The sequence below is a fragment of the Schistocerca gregaria genome, chromosome 10 (genome assembly GCF_023897955.1).
Source record: "Schistocerca gregaria isolate iqSchGreg1 chromosome 10, iqSchGreg1.2, whole genome shotgun sequence".
NCBI classification, from domain to species: domain Eukaryota; kingdom Metazoa; phylum Arthropoda; class Insecta; order Orthoptera; family Acrididae; genus Schistocerca; species Schistocerca gregaria.
Window position 1 is genome coordinate 67,728,736 of NC_064929.1, and position 24,663 is coordinate 67,753,398.

A 24,663-nucleotide genomic window follows, 5' to 3' on the forward strand; every position below is an offset into this window, starting at 1 on the left:
CACCCGGCCTCCCGCATGCCCACTATACGCCCTCGCTCAAAGTCCGTCAACTGCACATACGGTTCACGTCCACGCTGTGGCTCGCTGCTACCAGTGTTAAAGACTGCGATGGAGCTCCGTATGCCACGGCAAACTGGCTGACACTGACGGCGGCGGTGCACAAATGCTGCGCAGCTAGCGCCATTCGACGGCCAACACCGCGGTTCCTGGTGTGTCCGCTGTGCCGTGCGTGTGATCATTGCTTGTACAGCCCTCTCGCAGTGTCCGGAGCAAGTATGGCGGGTCTGACACACCGGTGTCAATGTGTTCTTTTTTCCATTTCCAGGAGTGTATTATAGTAGAACTGACATGTGATTACATTTTCACGCAATATGGATGCATAGATCGTGAGAAATCAGTAACCAGAACAACCACCTCCGACCGTAATTATGGCCTTGATACGCCTGGGCATTGAGTCAAACTGAGCTTCGATGGCGTGTACAGGTACAGCTGCCCATGCATCTTCAACACGATACCACAGTTCATCAAGAGTACTGACTGGCGTATTGTGACGAGCCAGTTGCTCGACCACCATTAACCAGACGTTTTCAATTGGTGACAGATCTGGAGAATGTGCTGGCCAGAGAGCAGTCGAACATTTTCTGTATCCAGAAAGGCACGTACAGGACCTGGAACATGCGATCGTGCAATATCATGCTGAAATGGAGAGTTATGCAGCGATCGAATAAAGGGTACAGCCACGGGTCTTAACAGATCTGAAATGTAACGTCCACCGTTCAAAGTGCCGTCAATGCGAACAAGAGGTGACCGAGACGTGTAACCAATGGCACCCCATACCATCACGCCGGGTGATAAGCCAGTATGGCGATAACGAATACGCGTTTCCGATGTGCGTTACCGCGATGTCGCCAAACACGGATGCGACCATCATGATGCTGTAAACAGAACCTGGATTCATCCGATAAAATGACGTTTTAAAATTCGTGCAGCCAGGTTCGTCGTTGAGTGCACCATCGCAACTGGACTCGCATTCGGGAGGTCGACGGTTCAATCCCGTCTCCGACCATCCTGATTTAGGTTTTCCGTGATTTCCCTAAATCGTTTCAGGCAAATGCCGGGATGGTTCCTTTGAAAGGGCACGATTTCCTTCCCAATCCTTCCCAAACCCGAGCTTGCGCTCCGTCTCTAATGACCTCGTTGTCGACGGGACATTAAACACTAATCACCACCACCACACCATCGCAGGCGCTCCTGTCTGTGATACAGCGTCAAGGGTAACCGCAGCCACGGTCTCCGAGCTGATAGTTCGTGCTGCTTCAAACGTCGTCGAACTGTTCGTGCAGATGGTTGTTGACTTGCAAAAGTCCCCATCTGTTGACTCAGAGATCGAGACGTGGCTGCACGATCCGTTACAGCCATGTGGATAAGATGCCTGTCATCTCGACTGCTAGTGATACGAGGCCGTCGGGATCCAGCACGGCGTTCTTTATTACCCTCCTGAGCCCACAGATTCCATATTCCGCTAACAGTCATTGGATCTCGACCAACGCGAGCAGCAATGTCGCGATACGATAAACCGCAATCGCGATAGGCTACAATCCGACCTTTATCAAAGTCGGAAACGCGATGGTACGCATTTCTCCTCGTTACACGAGGCATCCCAACAACTTCTTACCAGGCAACGCCGGTCAACTGCTGTGTGCATGAGAAATCGGTTGGAAACTTCCCTCATGTCAGCACGTTGTAGGTGTCGCCACCGGCGCCAGCCTTGTGGAATGCTCTGAAAAGCTAATCACTTGCATATCACAGCATCTTCTTCCTGTCGGTTAACGTTCACGTGCCTACCGGTGTGACCGAGCGGTTCTAGGCGCTTCGCTCTGGAACCGCGCGACCGCTACAGTCGCAGGTTCGAATGCTGCCTCGGGCATGGATCTGTGTGATGTCCTTAGGTTAGTTAGGTTTAAGGAGTTCTAAGTTCTAGGGGACTAATGACCTCAGATGTTAAGTCCCATAGTGTTCAGAGCCATTTTTGAAAATTCGCGTCCTTAGCACGCCGTTTTGGTGGTGTAGCAATTTTAATGGCCAGTAGTGTATCTCCCAGGACTAGTGGAACTTCCAGTGACGTCTCAGAAGCACACTGACCTCCAGTCAGGGGCACCCAAGCTTCGAGGGATCCTGGAATGTAGTGAAGAGGGCGAGTTCTGGGTGTCTGGGCACGACTCATCACAACATGCACTTATCTCGGGCCCAACCAAATCGGTCCGTCAGGTGTCTCGACAGCTGCATCAACTGCTAACTACTGTGCACAGAGTGCTACACAGAGCACTGAAGCTGACGCCTACAAGGTGCGCCTGCTGCGCTCACTACAACCTGTTGATGGACCAGTGTACAAAACATTTGCAACTGACATTCTGAGAGCTTTTGATAATGTTGACTGGAATACTCTCTTTCAAATTCTGAAGGTGGCAGGGGTAAAATACAGGGAGCGAAAGGCTATTTACAATTTATACAGAAACCAGATGGCAGTTATAAGAGTCGAGGGACATGAAAGGGAAGCAGTGGTTGGGAAGGGAGTGAGACAGGGTTGTAGCCTCTCCCCGATGTTATTTAACCTGTATATTGAGCAAGCAGTGAAGGAAACAAAAGAAAAGTTCGGGGTAGGTATTAAAATCCATGGAGAAGAAATAAAAACTTTAGGTTCGCCGATGACATTGTAATTCTGTCAGAGACAGCAAAGGACTTGGAAGAGCAGTTGAACGCAATGGATAGTGTCTTGAAAGGAGGATATAAGATGAACATCAACAAAAGCAAAACGATGATAATGGAAAGTAGTCGAATTACGTCGGGCGATGCTGAGGGAATTAGATTAGGAAATGAGACACTTAAAGTAGTTAAGGAGTTTTGCTATTTGGGGAGCAAAATAACTTATGATGGTTGAAGTAGAGAGGATACAAAATGTAGACTGGCAATGGCAAGGAAAGCTTATTTGAAGAAGAGAAATTTGTTAACATCTAGTACAGATTTTAGTGTCAGGAACTCGTTTCTGAAAGTATTTGTATGGAGTGTAGTCGTGTATGAAAATGAAACATGGACGATAAATAGTTTGGACAAGAAGAGAATAGAAGCTTTCGAAATGTGGTGCTACAGAAGAATGCTGAAGATTAGATGGGTAGATCACGTAAGTAATGAGGTGTTGAAGAGGATTGGGGAGAAGAGGAGCTTATGGCACAACTTGATAAGGGGAAGGGATCGGTTGGTAGGACACGTTCTGAGGCATCAAGGGATCACCAATTTAGTATTGGAGGGCAGCGTGGAGAGTAAAAATCGTAGAGGGAGACCAAGAGATGAATACACTAAGCAGATTCAGAAGGATGTACGTTGCAGTAGGTACTGGGAGATGAAGAAGCTTGCACAGGATAGAGTAGCATGGAGAGCTGCATCAAACCAGTCTCAGCACTGAAGACCACAACAGCAGCAACAATAACCGTACAGTTTTCAAAAACATTAACTACATTTCAACTTTTGCATATCATGGATTCGAAGTTATACCGTCTGAACGTAATATTCCAAATTGCCTTCTAGGGTGGATTTTAGCGTTAAAAGTGCAACTGTGCAAAAGCGCCGAAAAAATACGCATTGTATTTGTTTGACCCCCTTTATATTCTTGCCATGATTGATCGAGATAATGTATTTACACTTTAACGTCCCCTTAGAAAAATTAGTAAATTACTGTGCTCGTAAATCCCTTACGTTATTTGATTTTCAAACAGCTGAGCTGTACGGAACGTACTAGGACATTTCGCTCTTTACCTATTCTGATCAACGCTAAACTGACACACATTAACCTATACCTTTCACAAATCACTTACCTCACAAAACCTTGTTTACTAAAACTGCTGCAATACAGCGAGCGCCACTACTGCCAGCTAAATAAAAGATTCTAACTACTGAAGGCACTAACTACTGACAGACATAGTTAGCAAATGAAAGATTTCGATAGAGAACCAACAATGTATTTACCTTAACAGTGTTCAAAAGTCATAATATATATAGCAGTTCATGACATCCAGTGTTACAAATTTACTGTCTCTGTCCAGATCATCGGCTCTCAAAACTCCCTCATCTCACTCCCCGCATCCACCACTGCTGACGGCTCACCGCCAACTGTGCAACGCTACGCGCTCGTAACAGCCAACTGCCCAACACTACAATAGCAAATATTACAACAATGCCACCCAGCCACAGACTGCACACTGCAGAGCCAGTGATTTTCATACAGAGCGGTACGTGGTTGTGGTGTTACCAATATAAGAACCTAAACAGCCTACTACTTACAACACCTGGGAACGTTCCCTTGTTAGCAGGTGTTCCTGTGTTTTTCAGAGTAACTTCCGTATCACACATCTGCGTGGCGTAGCAGCCGCAGTGGGTGAAGACCGATGGAAGCAAGCGGCTTTGCTTGCGATCTCTCCCTGGCACCCCGCCGGATCCGAGGAGATGTACAGTGCTTGTTTGGCTGTGTGAGGCGGCGCGCCGCTCTTGATCCCGCGGCTGCGAAGTTAACCGGCGGCGGCGCTGCGAGATGTCAAAGGTGAGAGTGAGGAGGCGTGGGGCGGCGTGCCAGCCCGCGGCTTAGCGGCGGCCGGGGGCGGGGGGCGGAGGGCGCCTTAAAAGCAAAGCGTGGTCGCGGCGGCGGGCGCCGGGGCGAGGCCCGCGCCCTCAGGAGCGTCGCTGAGCGATGGCGCCGCCGTGACGGACGACGCCGGGCGTCGCCGCGCATCCCAACGCGCTCCGGCACGTGCGTGCAGCAAGTGGGCGTAAAGAGCCGTCCAGCACTTGCTCACCGACGACTGTACTAGAAGAATACCTATCTCTCTCTACCTACGTGTTCGCAGCTCGTGGTCGTGCGGTAGCGTTCTCGCTTCCCACGCCCGGGTTCGATTCCCGGCGGGGTCAGGGATTTTCTCTGCCTCGTGATGACTGGGTGTTGTGTGATGTCCTTAGGTTAGTTAGGTACAAGTAGTTCTAAGTTCTAGGGGACTGATGACCATAGATGTTAAGTCCCATAGTGCTCAGGGCCATTTGAACCATTTTTTTTTTTCTACGTACATCGATTGTAACTCTTAAGTGTCCGTATCGGACATAGAGTAGAAATATCTCTGGAGTGAGCATTCAGAAGCGCAGAATTGATTTTGTCCGACATTTATCCTATAAATTATGAATGTTGTTATATCGCTAGTAAATACAGATTCCCTTCGTAAATGCTGTGGATTTAGTACAGACGTTTTGCAGGCACCATAGCACTTAACGTCTGATATTTGAAATAAATTGGGCTCTTAGCTTTGAAGAGCAAAATGAACGAGCATGACGTCACAGAAGCTTCACGTCAGCATGTATTTACACTGTCTTTCATGTCACATCTCGTCAAGTCGCTTAACACAGTATTGAACGGCGAAATTGGGGTTTTGAGTCACCATCACTAATATGCATAAAATGTTAGGATACAGTATCAGAACTGAGGAGCTAACAACGCCAACGTTTGTCACTGGCTGAAGCAAACTTTATATCCTATGTTCTTGATCAATTATGTTTGGTAAATTACTGAGAAGTGAGACAACGTCTCAAAACATCGACAATTATTTGCTAGGGAAAATATTTACGTTCGTACACATCAAAGAAAGCTTCAAACGAATTAATGAAGCCTGTTAAACTTATCCATTATGTTTTTTCTTACGTAATTAATAACGTCATAAACAACTGTATTTGACTCCTTCATTCGTTGTCTTCTTATGTTCTTATACATATACATTGTGGGCGTCAGCGCCTTTGTGTTATCGTAAAACCTAAATAACTTTTCGCCTTCAGATATACGACCTCGGTTGTGTAAGAAAGTGGAAAAAATATCCCAGTATTCATGGAACATCTCCAATTTGTCACTAAAACAAAGCGCTATGTTATGAAGATACAACAGTACAAAATCCACTAATATAAGGAGAATGAGCGCGGCGAAAATAGGTTAACTTATGATGTTAACAGACTGGTACCGTCAAAATTTACTTCCTGACAAACCTTATTGTACCGTGAAATGAGACGTTCCGTTGACGACCTGTGCGAATGCCTCGCCGGCCACGGTGGTCTCGCGGTTAAGGCGTTTCAGTCCGGAACCGCGTGACTGCTACGGTCGCAGGTTCGAATCCTGCCTCGGGCATGGATGTGTGTGGTGTCCTTAGGTTAGTTAGGTTTAAGTAGTTCTAAGTTCTAGGGGAATGATGACCACAGATGTTGAATCCCATAGTGCTCAGACCCATTTGAACCATTTTTTCCGAATGCCTCCATTCGAAAGGTATTGTAGAACGTTTTAGTGTTGTGTGACGAGACGTGACGTCACCTGATGGCGGACGCGAATTGGCGTTAAACAATCGACGTCGTCCCTAGATCACGTGACAATTCCAGTTTAATGTTGACAACATTTGCAGGACGCAATGCTCACTCCAGAGGTATTTCTACTCTATGGTATCGGAGCACACTTCACGTCAAATTCCTCAGATGTTAAATCCCATAGTGCTCAGAGCCATTTGACAACAGATTTAAGAAATTAACACGAAAGGAATCCAACAGAGACGTTTCAAGCGGAATGGTTCCGTGTAGGCAGGCTTGGTAGATTAGAAAGACGTAAGTGTGGAGGACGGTACAGTGACGCAATGGCGCCGCTGGCTGGCTGCTCCGCGATTGGTCGTGGCAGGCGGAGCCGTGTGGGCGGAAACAATAAGGTGGAATCAAGCGCCACGGGAGGAACGACGAAGAGAAAAAATAAAATAAAGCAATCGGGCAATTTCCAAAGCCGCGACAGATGAGGGAGTCAAGCTCGGGCGTAAATAAAGGAGGCATTCAGGGAGTCCGCAGCAGCGGAGAGTGTCTTCCAAATAAAAATAAACTGCCCTGTGAGGGGGCGGACGGGGGTGGGATGGGTTGCGCCGCCGGTCGGTTTGTTACCGCTGTTAACAAGACGAGGGACCCATTAAGGGAGGGCGACTCGCGGCCCTCCAATTATAAGGAGGCCCACGCTCCGGTTTTTATTTCGGTATTTCGCTGTCGCGCTGGCGTCTTTCTTTCTTTCCCTTTTTTTCCCCTGCCCTGGCCTCAAGACTTTATAAGGCACTAGTTGGGGACGCGATGGAGGGGGTGGGGGGGGGGGGGGGGGGAAGGAAGGAAGGAAGGGTTCAGCTTGTCTGTTACGGCGGCGACGCGGCCGGGGAAAGAAGGACGGCCCGGCGCGGATTGATGCGGCGTCTTTGCGCCGAACACAGCGGGCGCCGGGCCGTTTATATATCGGCCGCACTAATTGCTTTCAATTAAGAGGCCCGGCGTCTCGCTCTTTTCTTCCCTCCTGACACGCTGTGTGTGGCTGGGCGGTTCCGCCCTTGAGCCCTTCTTCCAGGGCAGGCTAAGGGATTCGGCAGTCACAGCGCGGCCGCCGCTGCCGTAAATGAGGCGATAAACAGAAATAATTGCCTGTGCTAGCGAGCAGAGACTCATTCCGCTGCGAGGGGCACTCCGCTTCGAAGCGTCGCCATTGGTCTGTGCCGGCGGTCATGTGACGTATGACCCCTCCGGTGGCTGTCTTACTGCGGCAATCAGACAACGGAGCAGAAACGACGCGATTACGAATCGGGACAATGTACAGTAAGGCAGGGACTGTTATTACTGATGTAAGGTCTACCATCCCCCCAACTCATCCCAGAAAATATGGTTCGACATGTGAAATTGGATGGACGAGGTGAGTGAAGACCACGTCCATGGGTTGTCGATATTAAGACAAGTATGACCAGCTACTCCAACAACGAGTATCTGATCAGAAGTATGTCGACACCTGTTAGTGGACATTAATATGGGCCGGCCGGGGTGGCCGAGCGGTTCTAGCCGCTACAGTCTGGAACCACGCGACCGATACGGTCGCAGGTTTGAATCCTGCCTCGGGCATGGATGTGCGTGATGTCCTTAGGTTAGTTAGGTTTTAAGTAGTTCTAAGTTCTAGGGGACTGATGACCTCAGAAATTAGGTCCCATAGTACTCAGAGTCATTTGGACATTTGAACATTAATATGGGATATTCCGTCGAAATGTTGGAACACGTGAGGCAATACTGACCTTACGACTTATCTTAGAAGAAAGATTAAGAAAAGGCAAACCTACGTTTCTAGCATTTGTAGACATAGAGAAAGCTTTTGACAATGTTGACTGGAATACTCTTTTTCAAATTCTAAAGGTGGCAGGGGTAAAATACAGGGAGCGAAAGGCTTTTTATAATTTGTACAGAAACCAGATGGCAGTAATAAGAGTCGAGGGGCATGAAAGGGAAGCAGTGGTTGGGAAAGGAGTGAGACAGGGTTGTAGCCTCTCCCCGATGTTATTCAATCTGTATATTGAGCAAGCAGTAAAGGAAACAAAAGAAAAATTTGGAGTAGGTATTAAAATTCATGGAGACGAAGTAAAAACTTTGAGGTTCGCCGATGACATTGTAATTCTGTCAGAGACGGCAAAGGACTTGGAAGAGCAGTTGAACGGAATGGACAGTGTCTTGAAAGGAGGATATAAGACGAACATTAACAAAAGCAAAACGAGGATAATAGAATGTAGTCAACTTAAATCGGGTGATGCTGAGGGAATTAGATTAGGAAATGAGACACTTAAAGTAGTAAAGGAGTTTTGCTATTTAGGAAGTAAAATAACTGATGATGGTCGAAGTAGAGAGGATATAAAATGTAGACTGGCAATGGCAAGGAAAGCGTTTCTGAAGAAGAGAAATTTATTAACATCGAATATAGATTTATGTATCAGGAAGTCGTTTCTGAAAGTATTTGTTTGGAGTGTAGCCATGTATGGAAGTGAAACATGGACGATAACTAGTTTGGACAAGAAGAGAATAGAAGCTTTCGAAATGTGGTGCTACAGAAGAATACTGAAGTTAAGGTGGATAGATCACGTAACTAATGAGGAGGTATTGAATAGAATTGGGGAGAAGAGAAGTTTGTGGCACAACTTGACTAGAAGAAGGGATCGGTTGGTAGGACATGTTTTGAGGCATCAAGGGATCACAAATTTAGCATTGGAGGGCAGCGTGGAGGGTAAAAATCGTAGAGGGAGACCGAGAGATGAGTACACTAAGCAGATTCAGAAGGATGTAGGTTGCAGTAGGTACTGGGAGATGAAGCAGCTTGCACAGGATAGAGTAGCATGGAGAGCTGCATCAAACCAGTCTCAGGACTGAAGACAACAACAACAACATGGGATGTGTGTACGTTTGGCCTTTGTGACGGCTTAGGGACATGTTCAGTGATGCGTCTGAATGTGTGTGTGGAGGAATGGCAACGCGTTCTTCCTCAACAGTCAAAACCAGATATGGTAGTGATGTTGAATCAAGGGGTTTCGAGGATGATGATGATGATGATGATGATGACGTTTGGTTTGTGGGGCGCTCAGCTGCGCGGTTATCAGCACTCGTACAAATTCCCAACCTTTCCTCAGTCGAAGCTCTCCACTTTCATGAATGATGATGAAATGATGAGGACAACACAAACACCCAGTCATCTCGAGGCAGGTGAAAATTCCTGACCCCGCTGGGAATCGAACCCGGGCTCCCGTGCTCGGGAAGGAGTTTTCGAGGAGGAGAGTTGTGTTGAAAGCCCAGTCGACAGTGAGGTCATTAGAGACGGAGCACAAACTCGCAGTGTGTCAAGGATGGGGAACGAAATCGGCCGTGCCCCTTGAAAGGAACCATCCCGGCATTTGCCTGGAGCGATTTAAGGAGATCATGCGAAACCTATATCAGCATGGCCGGTCGCGGGATTGAACCGTCGTCATCCCGAATGCGAGTCCAGTGTGCTAACCACGGCGCCACCTCGCTCGTTTACAATAATAATTCGCTGAAGAAACTAGGCAATTGGTGTGTTAGCGTTTTTTGTGGCAGGCAAGTCGGCTGGCTGTGTCATTTGCAGATTGAAAGACACCGCAGATTCTCTGAAATGACCGCCGTGAAAACCGGAACATTGGCACAGGTCGGTTTCTCGGAGTATGAAATACATCGAGTTCGCCCCCGGTAGCTGAGTGGTCAGCGCGACAGGATGTCAAACCTAAGTGTCCGTGTTCGATTCCCGGCTGGGTCGGAGACTTTGTCTGCTCAGGGACTAGGTGTTGTGTTTTGTCTTAATCATCATCAATTCATCCTCATCGACGCGCAAATAGTGGAAGTTGCGTCAAATCGAAATACTTGCACCCGGCGAACGGTCTACCCGACGCAAGGCCCTAGTCGGGCGACATTTCTTAAGTACGTCGAACGGTACTCCCAGGCTGGGTTGCGCACCAAATAGTGTCTCAGAGAATCACAGATCAGAGGTAATTAGAATATTGCACCAATATTGCATACTAAGTTCAGAAAGGTGAAAAAGTAACCAACGACAGGGACAAGTATGAGAGAGATGTGAAAGGTAGAATTTAATAAAAGCAAGTATTAAAAAGGAATAGGTATAATAGACAGGTGGGTCGGGCCGCGCCGTCTGTTGTTGGCTGGCGTTCGCCATGAAATGCTGGCCTAGCAAAACGTGACGCCTGCTCAGCATTCTCCCTCACTTCCCTGATACTTTTGCGTTTGAATAAAACAATATTAAAATAAATGCTTCACGATGCCTCCTGTCTAGCAGTGTATGCTTGTTACTAATTTAAAACCCTGCAGTCGCATATGCTTCTACTCACTGACTCCCGTTTTCTAGAGGTAGAGCAAAAAAAATAATCATTCTCTCTATGCTTTATAGATCTAGAAAAGGCATACGACCGGGTTCCTAGGAGGAAGTTATTGTCTGTTCTACGAGATTATGGAATAGGAAGCAAACTTTTGCAAGCAACTAAAGGTCTTTACATGGATAGTCAGGCAGCAGTTAGAGTTGACGGTAAATTGAGTTCATGGATCAGAGTAGTTTCAGGAGTAAGACAAGGCTGCAACCTGTCTCCACTGCTGTTCATATTATTTATGGATGATATGTTGAAAACAATAGACTGGCTGGCGGAGATCAAGATATGTGAACACAAAATAAGCAGTCTCGCATATACTGATGACTTAGTTGTGATGGCAGATTCGATTGAAAGTTTTCAAAGTAATATTTCAGAGATAGATCAGAAATGTAAGGACTATGGTATGAAGATTAGCATCTCCAAAACGAAAGTAATGTCAGTGGGAAAGAAATATAAACGGATTGAGTGCCAAATAGGAGGAACAAAGTTAGAACAGGTGGACGGTTTCAAGTACTTAGGATGCATATTCTCACAGGATGGCAACATAGTGAAAGAACTGGAAGCGACGTGTAGAGAAGGAAATACAGTGAGCGCTCAGCTACGATCTACTCTCTTCTGCAAGAAGGAAGTCAGTACCAAGACTAAGTTATCTGTGCACCGCTCAATCTTTCGACCAACTTTGTTGTATGGGAGTGAAAGCTGGGTGGATTCAGGTTACCTTATCAACAAGGTTGAGGTTACGGATATGAAAGTAGCTATGATGATTGCAGGTACTATTAGATGGGAACAATGGCAGGAGGGTGTCCACAATGAGGAAATCAAAGAAAAACTGGGAATGAATTATATAGATGTAGCAGTCAGGGCGAACAGGCTTAGATGGTGGGGTCATGTTACACGCATGGGAGAAGCAAGGTTACCCAAGAGACTCATGGGTTCAGCAGTAGAGGGTAGGAGGAGTCGGGGCAGACCAAAGAGAACGTATCTGGATTCGGTTAAGAACGATTTTGAAGTAACAGGGTTAACATCAGAAGAGGCACCAATGTTAGCACCTTATAGGGGATCATGGAGGAATTTAATAAGGGGGCTATGCTCCAGACTGAACGCTGAAAGGCATAATCAGTCTTAAATGATGATGATGATAATGATGATGATGATCTCTCTTGAACCATTATACTGACAAGACGCGAATATTTGTTACAGGTAATCAAGTCACTATTTTATGTTTGGAGACAGCAAGGAACCACATTCTGGTGAACATAACTAGGAGTCTGACCTTATTATCTCTTTATCCTTGACACCACTGTCAGTGAATATTTATGTTACCACCTGTATTTTATTGGTTTCCGTGCAAATCTGTATCTAAATAAATCGCAAATCGACTTTCCATATCATGCATTTTTCTGGGTGTTACGATGTAGTTTTCTTTTTTTATTTTATGAAAGATGAAATTTCACGTTTTCAATTCACAGTCTAATCAGGCCCACAGTGTAATCAGGCAATAGTACCACACAGCAAGAGTTACAAATGTCTCAAGAGACGTGGTAAAGTTCACTTCTAGTGGTGACTTGATGGCTTTTTCTCGTGTAGACTTGGCTAACTGTAGAAGGGTGGTGAACGGTCTTGTTAATTGCTAGTGGTGTTGAAACTACCTTGTTGAACATAAAGGCTCACTTTTTCGAAACCCATTATTTTCCTAAATTGTGTTGAATAGGTATATGTACAGAAACTGTAATCTCTTCAATCTCTTGGTGTCTGTGGGCAGGCAACCTCTGTAACGCCCCTCCAGGACAGCACACTTGCAAGTAGGCGCTACAGTCGAAGTGTGTCTAGGGTTAGCCTACCTACAGGCGCCTAGGGACTGAAGGGTCGGTAGTATCTGTATAGGTACAGCTTTAATGTGCTCAGCAAAGGTGCATAGGTGATCTCGATAGTGTTGCGAAACTCGAGGATTTTACAGTGGAACCCTGGTGATCACTCCATGGAAGGGTAAGAAACAGGATAACTAAAAAAGCATAAATATCCTTTGCTGCATTGGAGCACATTCCATTCAGATTTTGTTGAATGTTTTTTAAGATTCCTAATGTTCCTATTTGTACACTCGAGCAAAAATTACAGTCGCACTGCACTCGAAAGGGGTCAGAGTTTCTCGGGGGTTGCAACCCCACGTCGTCTGTAGAAGAGGATTGAATCGCGTGGGGGCATCAGGAGTCTCAAAAATTGTTAAAAACGTCGTTCTGTCACACAACCAACTACAAACAGCCGTTTCCAACAGAGAAATACTTGTAAAGGAATATGCCCTTTATCCAAACCCTCGAGAGTTTCCGGTAACGAGTCTGAGCGGTGGTTTGTCTGAAAGATTTTCCTTGGCTATCCATAATAAAACCGTAACTTCAAGACTGCGCATCGCAATTCTGACCTTCATTACAGACGCGTCAAAAGAATGGGCGAGTTGTGAATAAGAATGGGTGTGACCATCTTTTCATCGTGTGACGCGTCCATGGCTGTGTCGGGCAGAATTCTCGTGAATGTGGTGCCAATGTGACTTCATTAGCTTCTTACACCTCGTATGAACTTCTGAGTTCTGGTCTTTAACATCGAACAACTTTTGCGCCATTACAGGGGTTTTGAAAGACCTGAGTCTTTAACTGTGCACTGTGCACTGTGGCCGCATGCACCACTGCTGCTCCTGGCAGGCGGCTACAGCTATTGATGACGCCGCGGCTAGTAGCGAATGCCGACGCGCAGACGGGCAGGCGGAGAGTGGGGTACTCACCGGTAGCGTTCTCTGCGCCGGCGCGGGCGGCTGCGGTCTCGGGTTCGGCGCCCGGCTCGGGCACCGGCTCCGGGAAGATGACGGCGGTGTCGGCGCGCTGCAGGTACTCGGCGATGCGGGCGCGCTCCTCGCCGCCCCAGCAGCCGGCGGCGGCCACCGCGGCGGCGGCGGCGGAGGCGGAGGCGGAGGCGGAGGCGGCCGGCCCAGAGCCGCCCCCGCTCTCGGGGGTCACCGCCCCCGCGCCCGGCGGATCGGGTGATGCGGCGATGGCCGCCGCTGCCACGAGGGCGCGGACCCTGCACAACAGCAGCAAAGGCTCATCTAGGCTGCTGGCCTCAGTGCTGCTGTCGTGACTGCTTTACTTCAGCAAAACCCTCAAGATTAGATTAGACTCCGATAGACCCAAAAATGGGATGATTCTCGTATGTGTGTAAGATGTCACATAAAAATATAAAACATTTGAATATACACTACTGGCTACTAACATAGCTACACCGCGAAGATGACGTGCTACAGACGCGAAATTTAACCGAGAGGAAGAAGATGCTGTGATGTGCAAATGATTAGCTTTTCAGAACATTCACACAAGGTTGGCGCCAGTGGCGACCCCTACAACATGCTGACATGAGGAAAGTTTCCAACAGATTTGTCATACACAGTCAGCAGTTGACCGGCGTTGCCTGGTGAAATGTTGCTGTGATGCCTCGTGCAAGGAGGAGAAATGCGTACCATCACGTTTCCGACTTTGATAAAGGTCAGATTATAGCCTATAGCGATTGCGGTTTATCGTATCGCGACATTGCTGCTCGTATTGGTCGAGATCCAATGACTGTTGGGTTCAGTAGGGTAATACGGAACGCCGTGCTGGATCCCAACGGCCCCGTATGACTAGCAGTCGAGATGACAGGCATCTTATCCGGACGGCTGCAACGGATCTTGCAGCCACGTCTCGATCCCTGAGTCAACAGATGTAGACGTTTGCAAGACGACAACCATCTGAAACAACAGTTCGACGACGTTTGCAGCAGCACGGACTATCAGCTCGGAGACCGTGGCTGCGGTTACCTTTGACGCTGCATCACAGAAAAGAGCGCCTGCGATGGTGTACTTGACGACGAACCTGGGTGCACGAATGGCAAAACGTCATTTTTTTCGGACGAATCCATATTCTGTTTACAGCGTCCTGTTGGTCGTTTGGCGACATCGCGGGGAACGCACATTGGATGCGTGTATTCGTCATCGCCATATTGGCGTATCACCCGGCGTGATGGTATGGGGTGCCATTGGTTACACGTCTTGTTTGCACTGACGGCACTTTGAACAGTGGACGTTACATTTCAGACGTGTTACGACCCGTGGCTGTACCCTTCATTCGATCCCTGCGAAACCCTACATTTCAGCAGGATAATGCACGACCGCATGTTGCAGGTCCCGTACGGGCCTTTCTGGATACAGAAAATGTTCGACTGCTGCCCTGGCCAGCACATTCTCCAGATCTCTCACCAATAGAAATCGTTGGTCAATGGTTTACCGAGCAACTTGCTCGTTACAATACGCCAGTCACTACTCTTGATGAACTGTGTTATCGTGTTGAAGCTGCATGGGCAGGTGTACCTGTACACGCCATCCAAGCTGTGTTTGACTCAATGCCCAGGCGTATCAAGGCCGCTATTACGGCCATAGGTGCTTGTTCTGGGTCTCAGGATCTCAGGATCTACGCACCAAAATTGCGTGAAAATGTAATCACATATCTGTTCCAGTATAATATATCTGTCCAATGAATAGCCGTTTATCACCTGCAGTTCTTCTTGGTGTAGTAATTTTAATGGCCAGTAGTGTACTATCACCCCTCAAAGCATGTACCTTTCCTCCTGACTCACCCTGTATAAAGTCATATATGTAATATACAATAACAAAATTTTGTTACAAAAAAACTTAAAATGAGATTTGTGCTGGCTACTGTAATAAGTATTTAGGCACATGTTGACTACAAAGTTCTTAATATATATTTGAAACCATTTTAGTAAACAGCAAAGATTTATTAATAATTTATTGGCTTATGATCAGAATCTGCAAATTCAGTAGCAAAAAAAGGCTCAGGGACACACAGAGAGGGGGGGGGGGGGGGGGAAGGGGGAGGCGAAACGAAATGAACGGAAGGGTGAGAGGAAATAGACACACAAAATGGGAAGGAGGAGATGGAGAGGGAGAGGATGCAACAGGAGATAGAGAGAGAAGTTGAGAAGGTGGACAGAGAAAGAGGGAGGAGGTGAAAGATAGAAAGAATGGGAAGCAGGAGGAGTTGTACAGAGAAGGAGAGGTGAGATGGACAGAGACAGGGGAGACGAGGAGATTAGGACCTACACCCAGTTCCCATACAGATTACAAACGTGCGCTTCTTATTTTCTCTCTTTTCCATTCAAGCAGACTGAGCCAGAGGACAGCTTGCCCGGGTTCAGCTAGTACTTGATACGTGAGGTCGGAGGGGTACGACGTCCTCACCTGAGCAGTCCCTGAAGGCCCAGCGGGGCGGCCACCGCCGGGGGGCTATCGTCGGAGGCGGCGCAGAGGGCGGGGTCTGTCTGGACGGGGCCGCCGCCCCCGCCGCCTCCGTCGCTGCTCCGCCCCCGTTCCTCGTCGGAGGCGGAACACGAGGACGTAGAAGAAGGCACCGTGGCGGAGGCGGAGGCGTCGGGCGCGAGGTGCTCCGGCTCGGGGGCGGGGGACGGCGAGTCTGCGCCCGGCGTCGGCGCCGCGGAGGCGGACACGGGCGCCGCGACGTCAGCCGCCGCCGGCGACCGCGCCTCCTCCAGCTCCACTGCACAGACAAAGGAGGCGTCGTGTCGGCACAGCAGTGGGGAACAGGTGCGAGGCAAGCAGTGGAAACAAAGACATTACGTGTACATACAGGAGATAAGCCACGGTCAAGATAATTCCAGCTCCGCTGCCACTACCAAAGGTGGCAGTGCGCCAGCACTCCACGGGTGTGGTAAAGTACTATGGAACAGGTGCAAGGCGGTTGTAGGCGCTGCAGTCTGGAACCGCGAGACCGCTACGGTCGCAGGTTCGAATCCTGCCTCGGGCATGGGTGTGTGTGATGCTCTTAGGTTAGTTTAACTAGTTCTAAGTTCTAGGGGACTAATTACCTCAGAAGTTGGGTCCCATAATGCTCAGACCCATTTGAACCAAGGTGCAAGGCAAGCAATGAAAATACCAACACTACTATTACATAGAGGAGATAAGTCAAGATTCCTCCAGCTTTGCCGCCCCATGCAAAATGGCACTCCGTCATTACGTCACAGGTAGAGCTGAACATGTGCGAAAAAGGAGGGAAAACACATACGTTTCACTTTCATACAGGAGATAAGCTACAGTCAACAGAGTCAGTACATAAGGACTGTACAAAAAAATTCGGGAACATTCGTAATTTCGCCCCAATGGAGTACTGGAGCAAAATGTGGTTGGCCTGTGGTTAGTGTGTAACTGCCGGAAGTTTCACTGTTGTATGTCTGTTAGTAGTTGTTCAGTGCTGTACTGATTAGAATATTGTATCGCATAGTTTGATGTTTGTTTTGTGGTGCGCTCAATTGCGCGCATCCGTGCCCGTACAAATTCCCAATCTTTCCTCAATCCAATCTCGCCATTTTCATGAATGATGGTGAAATGATGAGGACAACACAAACCCCGAGCCACCTCGAAGCAGGTGAAAATACCTGAGGCGGGCCGGTGTGACCGAGCGGTTCTAGGCGCTTCAGACTCGAACCGCGCGAACGCTACGGTCGCAGGTTCGAATCCTGCCTCGGGCATGCATGTGTGTGATGTCCTTAAGTTAGTTAGCTTTAAATAGTTCTAAGTCTAGGGCACTGATGAGCTCAGACGTTATGTCCCAAAGTGTTCAGAGCCATTTGAAATTCGCTGACCCCGCAGGGAATGCGACTTTCGAGATGGCAGTTTTAGAGAAGTGTCTGCATTAAAGTTTACGTGAAACTCCAAAAAACCTTTACAGAGACGCAGCAATTCATGCAGAAAGCCTAATGTGACGAGTGCTTCAGCCATAATCGGTGTTACGAATGTTTCAAACGCTTTAAAAATGGCCGAACGGAAGTTAAAGACGAGCCTCTTTCAGAACGCCAACGCTCATGTTTGGAACGTCAACGAAGTTGAGCCTGCCGACCGAAGGCTGATTGTCCAAGATATTGCAGAGAAACGCAACATTTCAGATGGGTCGTGACATGAAATCCTGACACAGCATGGTGGCATGCATCGTTTTGCTGCCAAGTTCCTACCGTGGCTCTTGAGTCGAGACCAGAAACACCTTCGCGTCGAAAACTGTGAAGAACTTTTGGATCGTGCAAATGACAACGAGGTGTTCCTTAAGAGAATCGTAAGTGGAGATGAGACATGGGTCTACGGTTGTGATGTTGAGACCAACGTTCAGTCTTCACAATGGGTCTGGAATGGTTTTCTAGGTCAGGTGAAATGTCAAAGACGTGTTGATAATTATCTTTGACTTTGTAGGAATAATTCCTCATGAAATCGTGCTACAGAGACAAATTGAAGGGCTTATTTCAATAGTGGTACAAGTCCATTACCTCCACATTTCTGCCTATAATGCTTCTGAAATTAATGATCCAAACAAACAGAAAGAAAGGGTCGTCTCTAGCAAGAAGCCATATGCTTCAATATTTCTGGGATATCAACTGCAGATTTTTCAGCGCTCATTTAACTTTAGGACTCTGTATTTCAAAATGAACAAAAATGAACTTGAAACTTCCTGGCACATTAAAACTATGTGCCGGACCGAGACTCGAACTTGGGACCTTTGCCATTCGCGGGCAAGTGTTCTACCCACTGAGCTACTCAAGCACACACACACACACACACAGCTGTACTTCTGCCAGTACCACATCTCCTGCCTCCCTACCTTGGCGTGCTTGGGTAGGTCAGTTGGTAGAGTACTTGCCCGGGAAAGGCAAAGGTCCCGAGTTCGAATATTGGTCCGGCACATAGTTTCAATCTGCCAGGAAGTTTCATATCAGCGCACACTCCGCTGCTCAGTGAAAATCTCATTCTAAAAATGAACTTGTACCACTACTGAAATCAGCCCTTGAACTGTTAATCGATGCCTGTCAGAAAATATGAGAAGGAAACGGCCTGTAATGCGGTGAGACAATTCACGGCTCTTCCATCACGACCCGGACACTCATTCCTGTGAGTGCGTGACTGTTGCAAAAAAAGCGAAATCACTGTGCTGCCTCAACCTCCGTATTTCCAAAGTTGGAAACTCCCATGAAAGGAAGAAGATTTGCAACGATAGACGAAATTTCGCACAGGGCGTTTCGCGCTGTCCAACGAGAGACATACCAAGTCTGCTACTGGAAGTGGAAGAGACGTTGGGAGCAGTGTATCAACTGAGGAAGAGAGTATTTCGAAGGAGTCCATGCAAAATAAGTAGAAGGTATAAGCGTACAAAAATATTGTGGGCAAAGTTCTGGAATTGAGATATGCATGGACTTGGCTTAGATGTGGTTGTTCCTTCGTGTTTCCACCTTACAATACTTCACAACAGCGCACTCCGAGGCCCACGAGAAAGACGCCGCGGCGCGTAAGTCACGAAGGAACTCCTGAGCCCGCTTGCTCGCTCAGCTCAGCTGACAAAATGCGTTTCTAAACCTGTTAACTCGCAGCTGTGCGTGTAAGAACTAACGAGAATTCCATCTTCCACTGGAATCTGCTGTTATGAAGTCCTACTGATTAACGGTACTACAGCAAAATTTCATTTAAGACCAACACTCGAGAGAAATGTTATAACGGATTGTTTATAGCATTTTGTCTCTTCTGCTTAACACTACGCATTACATGCTGGAAGTGGTGCCTTATGCAACTGATAAGAATTTTAGCATGATTTTATGTTATTGTACGCCAGTAGAGCCGTAACAAAGTACACTCCTGGAAATGGAAAAAAGAACACATTGACACCGGTGTGTCAGACTCACCATACTTGCTCCGGACACTGCGAGAGGGCTGTACAAGCAATGATCACACGCACGGCACAGCGGACACACCAGGAACCGCGGTGTTGGCTGTCGAATGGCGCTAGCTGCGCAGCATTTGTGCACCGCCGCCGTCAGTGTCAGCCAGTTTGCCGTGGCATACGGAGCTCCATCGCAGTCTTTAACACTGGTAGAATGCCGCGACAGCGTGGACGTGAACCGTATGTGCAGCTGACGGACTTTGAGCGACGGCGTATAGTGGGCATGCGGGAGGCCGGGTGGACGTACCGCCGAATTGCTCAACACGTGGGGCGTCAGGTCTCCACAGTACATCGATGTCGTCGCCAGTGGTCGGCGGAAGGTGCACGTGCCCGTCGACCTGGGACCGGACCGCAGCGACGCACGGATGCACGCCAAGACTGTAGGATCCTACGCAGTGCCGTAGGGGACCGCACCGCCACTTCCCAGCAAATTAGGGACACTGTTGCTCCTGGGGTATCGGCGAGGACCATTCGCAACCGTCTCCATGAAGCTGGGCTACGGTCCCGCACACCGTTAGGCCGCCTTCCGCTCACGCCCCAACATCGTGCAGCCCGCCTCCAGTGGTGTCGCGACAGGCGTGAATGGACGGGACGAATGGAGACGTGTCGTCTTCAGCGATGAGAGTCGCTTCTGCCTTGGTGCCAATGATGGTCGTATGCGTGTTTGGCGCCGTGCAGGTGAGCGCCACAATCAGGACTGCATACGACCGAGGCACACAGGGCCAACACCCGGCATCATGGTGTGGGGAGCGATCTCCTACACTGGCCGTACACCTCTGGTGATCGTCGAGGGGACACTGAATAGTGCACGGTACATCCAAACCGTCATCGAACCCATCGTTCTACCATTCCTAGACCGGCAAGGGAACTTGCTGTTGCAACAGGACAATGCACGTCCGCATGCATCCCGTGCCACCCAAAGTGCTCTAGAAGGTGTAAGTCAACTACCCTGGCCAGCAAGATCTCCGGATCTGTCCCCCATTGAGTATGTTTGGGACTGTATGAAGCGTCGTCTCACGCGGTCTGCACGTCAAGCACGAACGCTGGTCCAACTGAGGCGCCAGGTGGAAATGGCATGGCAAGCCGTTCCACAGGACTACATCCAGCATCTCTACAATCGTCTCCATGGGAGAATAGCAGCCTGCATTGCTGCGAAAGGTGGATATACACTGTACTAGTGCCGACATTGTGCATGCTCTGTTGCCTGTGTCTATGTGCCTGTGGTTCTGTCAGTGTGATCATGTGATGTATCTGACCCGAGGAATGTGTCAATAAAGTTTCCTCTTCCTGGGACAATGAATTCACGGTGTTCTTATTTCAATTTCCAGGAGTGTATAAATAGGCCCATGGACTTCCCATCATTATAGAACTAATAACAGTAAGATCCCATAACAGCGGATTCCAGTAGAAGATTCAGTTTTAGTCTGTTCGGACACGCCTAGTTACGAGTTAACAGGTGTAGAAACGTAGTTTGCTGATTTGAGCGAGCGCAGCACTACCTTCGTGACGCACGCGCCGTGGCCTGTATTTCTCGTAGGCTCCGAGAGCTCTCGGGCAGCTAAAGCTCTGACATGTTCGTGATGTAAGTCTCCCTCGTACTGAATAGTCCATGTTGGAAGTCAGCGACCTGGTGGATTTGGTACTCCAGTGACATCCAGTGCTGGCCGCTGTGGCCGAGCGGTTCTAGGCGCTTCAGTCCGCAACCACGCGGCTGCTACGGTCGCAGGTTCGAATCCTGCCTCAGGCATGATGTGTTTGATGTTCTTAGGTTAGTTAGGTTAAGGAGTTCTAAGTCTAGGCGACTGATGGCCTCAGATGTTAAGTCCCATAGTGCTTAGAGCCATTTGAACCATCATTTTGACATCCAATTACTAGGCTAAATTCGAAGCCAGTTAGCTCTCCTGACTGATCTATTCTGCAGTTACCGCTTCCCTACTGGCAAAACACGTAATACCTTGAATCAGATAGCCTACAAGTATCTCTATCCTTTCGTTATGAAAGATGTTGCAACTGAAACGTGACTCATACCAAAATAATGAACGAGTTCGGCTTGTGACCTCTTTATTCTGAAGCGGTCTACAGCACGGTGTATCATCCCAACTGATAAAAAATATAATTACATATATAGCATTAACATTTAGCGTAACCTACCAACAAATAAATTCCGTAACCTACCAATAATACAATGTGACTAACTTCTCAATAAAATTACTGCTCACTTATAATCTTTCAATAATTGACTGTGAATTTAAACTCGTAAATTTTGGACGTCAGCATTCAACATATATACAAATTACCAACCAACTCCAGACAAAAACAAAACTTTTGTATATGCAGACGATCTGGCAATAACAGTTCAAGGCAACATGTTTGAAGCCATCGAGGAGATACTAGAAACTGTCCTTTCTACAATGTCAACCTGCTACAAAAAGAATTCTGTAAAATCCAATCCCTCCAAAACTCAAGTGAGTGCATTCCATCTGAATTCGAGGCAGCCAAAGTACAGGCTCAATGTTACCTGCGATGACACATTACCAGAACACACACATACTCCCACCTAGCTTGGCGTCGTGCTGGACAAAACATTGAAATACAAACGTCGTTGCGAAAAGACACGCAAAAAAGTAGAAGCACGAAATTCCCTAATAAGAAAGCTGTCCAATAGCAAATGGTGTGCTATACCTACCGTGGTCAGAAATTCAGCCCAAGCTTTGTGCTTCTCAACTGCCGAATATGTCTGCCCGGTATAGTGGACGCGAAAGAGGTAGATATTAGCTTGAATGAAACATGCAGGATAGTGACAGGCTGCATGAAACCAACCCCCATAGAAAATCTTCACAGGGCCGCAGGTTTCACAAACCCTGACTCACGTAGGAAAGCTCATGAACATACAGAGAAGTTAAAACAAACCTTTGATGCCCGTCACTCAATATTTGGCCTAGAGTGCGGCCCCAGCAGACTCAAATCCAGACGCCGTTTCCTAAGTTGCGCCTTAGATGAGCCCCCCCCCCCCCCCCCCCCCCATCTACAATCCACTAAAAGAGGACCCACCAAGCGGCGTTTCTGGTGATTGGAAAACCTGGAGAATGCTTAACCGGATCAGAACTGGGGTGGCTCCTGTGAAATCTAATCTGATCAAATGGGTTTTTTTGGACGAAAATGAAGACAAATGCGACTGCAGCACTCGACAGGACATGGAACATCTCCTACAATGCCCTGCCTGTCCCCACAGATGCACCCTCGACGATCTATGGCTGGCTAAAGAAGAAGCATTGGACATTGCCCAATACTGGGCAAACAAATTGTAGTTTCCGGACACGAAAAAGTAAAGTAAGTGGACGTCAGCAGTGCTGCGTCATGGCCCTGAAAATTCATTCTGAATAAATGGAAAATTCTTACCTCAATAAGGTCGCCGGATAACGCATATATATCTGCTCCTCTAAGAAATTTTTCTAGCATAGCCCAGTGCAATGCTGGCCGATAGATTAGTCATGTATAAAAAGAAAGAACTGATTTTTCTTTACAATGGTCGGGCTGACCATGGGTTGGAGAAATTAGTAAATTTTTTAAATTGAAATGAATGATTGTCAAAAATTAATTTTTATAAGAAATATTATTATTGAGAGATATTTTTAAAAGATTTATATGGGACATGGTATAACAATAGTACATATACGTGAGGCTGCTTTTACGTTATACTACATCGCTCAGGCAACGCCATCGCTCCCCACCAGCGGCCCAGCCAACTCCATACACCAGACTGCTAGCTGCTACCTACTCCTGCAGCCAACACTGCTGTTTGGTCTGAGATTCTCTTACAGCTTACATATTGCAGACAGCGCGTGAGCAAAAAACTCCTTAGTCATGGACCTCTTACAACGGCCCGGCAGTTTTCAGATGGTTCAAATGGCTCTGAGCACCATGGGAATTAACATCTGAGGTCATCAGTCCCCTAGAACTCAGACCTACTTAAACCTAACTAACCTAAGGACATCACACACATCTATGCCCGAGGCAGGATTCGAACTTGCGACCGTAGCGGTCGCGCTGCTCCAGACTGTAGCGCCTAGAACCGCTCGGCCACCCCGGCCGGCCCGACAGTTTTCAACCAGGATCAAATGTGGTTGACGTTTTTATTTCGTGGCGACAAGGGTGTAAGGAGAAATGTTGCCTACCGACAATCGTGTCGCCGCGAAACATTTCACATGACGGCACAGCAGAGGGACGAGGAGACCGTGCAGTTCCGAAGCCGTGTCCGCTGTTTACTGGACCGCGAAGCCATCGCGTTGGCGCCATACGGGCCGCGATTGTGGCATTGTCGGCGGGCAAAACCGGTCGCAAATAAAAAAAGAAAATAAAAAAAAGGTAAATTATATATTTCGGCGCATCGCGGCTCGGCTCTGGCCTGGATGCGTGTTTATTGTAATAGGAAGTGTGTTGTCGGGGCAGCGGGCGCGCAGACAGCTACAACCGCCCCCGGGGCTTGTCAACGAATAAAATTTGCGTTTGTTTTTCGCTTTGGCGCTGTTTGAAGCACCCGCCCCCGCGCACCGGGCCACTTTTCGGCCGCGCCCGCACGCGCCGTGTGCCATGTTTTTGTACTAGTTTTCTTTTTTTGGTGGGGGAGGCGGGAGGGAGGGGCTGGTTCACATGTGAAGGGGTGGTGGCGGTGGTGTGCGGGGGTGGAATAAATAAATGTTGAGAGAGGGGATGGATGCCGTTGTAGCGACAGGGGCGATGTTTTTTGAAGGGCCCTGCACGGCGACATTACACCGGCTGTCGCTGCCGGGGGCCCGTCGACGTGCACGTCGCTGGGGCGCGGTCTCCGACCGAGGGCCCTCAGTGGGATGTGGTGTGACGTCACGCGTGCGACTGCAAAGTGTGCACGCAACACGCACTCCAGACAGGGCGCGTCGGCTTGGAAAAACCGTGTCACTCTAGAGGGAGCCACCAAAGACTGTATCTGGCGTCATACTGGCCGATATTTTTCGCGGTTCCCGTGTTTGTGTGCTTTTCTGATCTGATACCTTCAGCAATACCTCGGTCAGTATCTCCGCACATTTTTGGGTGTC

General features: G+C 48.2%; 1 protein-coding gene across 1 annotated transcript in view; it reads right to left on the reverse strand.

Annotated features, from left to right (window-relative positions):
* The window catches only part of LOC126293587 (uncharacterized), a 44,226-nt gene extending 20,043 nt beyond the window's left edge, over positions 1-24,183 (reverse strand). The window contains exons 1-4 of the mRNA XM_049986861.1: positions 23,997-24,183; positions 16,264-16,375; positions 16,060-16,173; positions 13,558-13,853 (exon numbers count right to left, since the gene is read on the reverse strand). Coding sequence (XP_049842818.1) covers positions 13,558-13,853; positions 16,060-16,173; positions 16,264-16,375; positions 23,997-24,183 — 709 coding nt within the window. The remainder of the gene's footprint in view (positions 1-13,557; positions 13,854-16,059; positions 16,174-16,263; positions 16,376-23,996) is intronic.
* Positions 24,184-24,663: the final 480 nt, after the last annotated feature.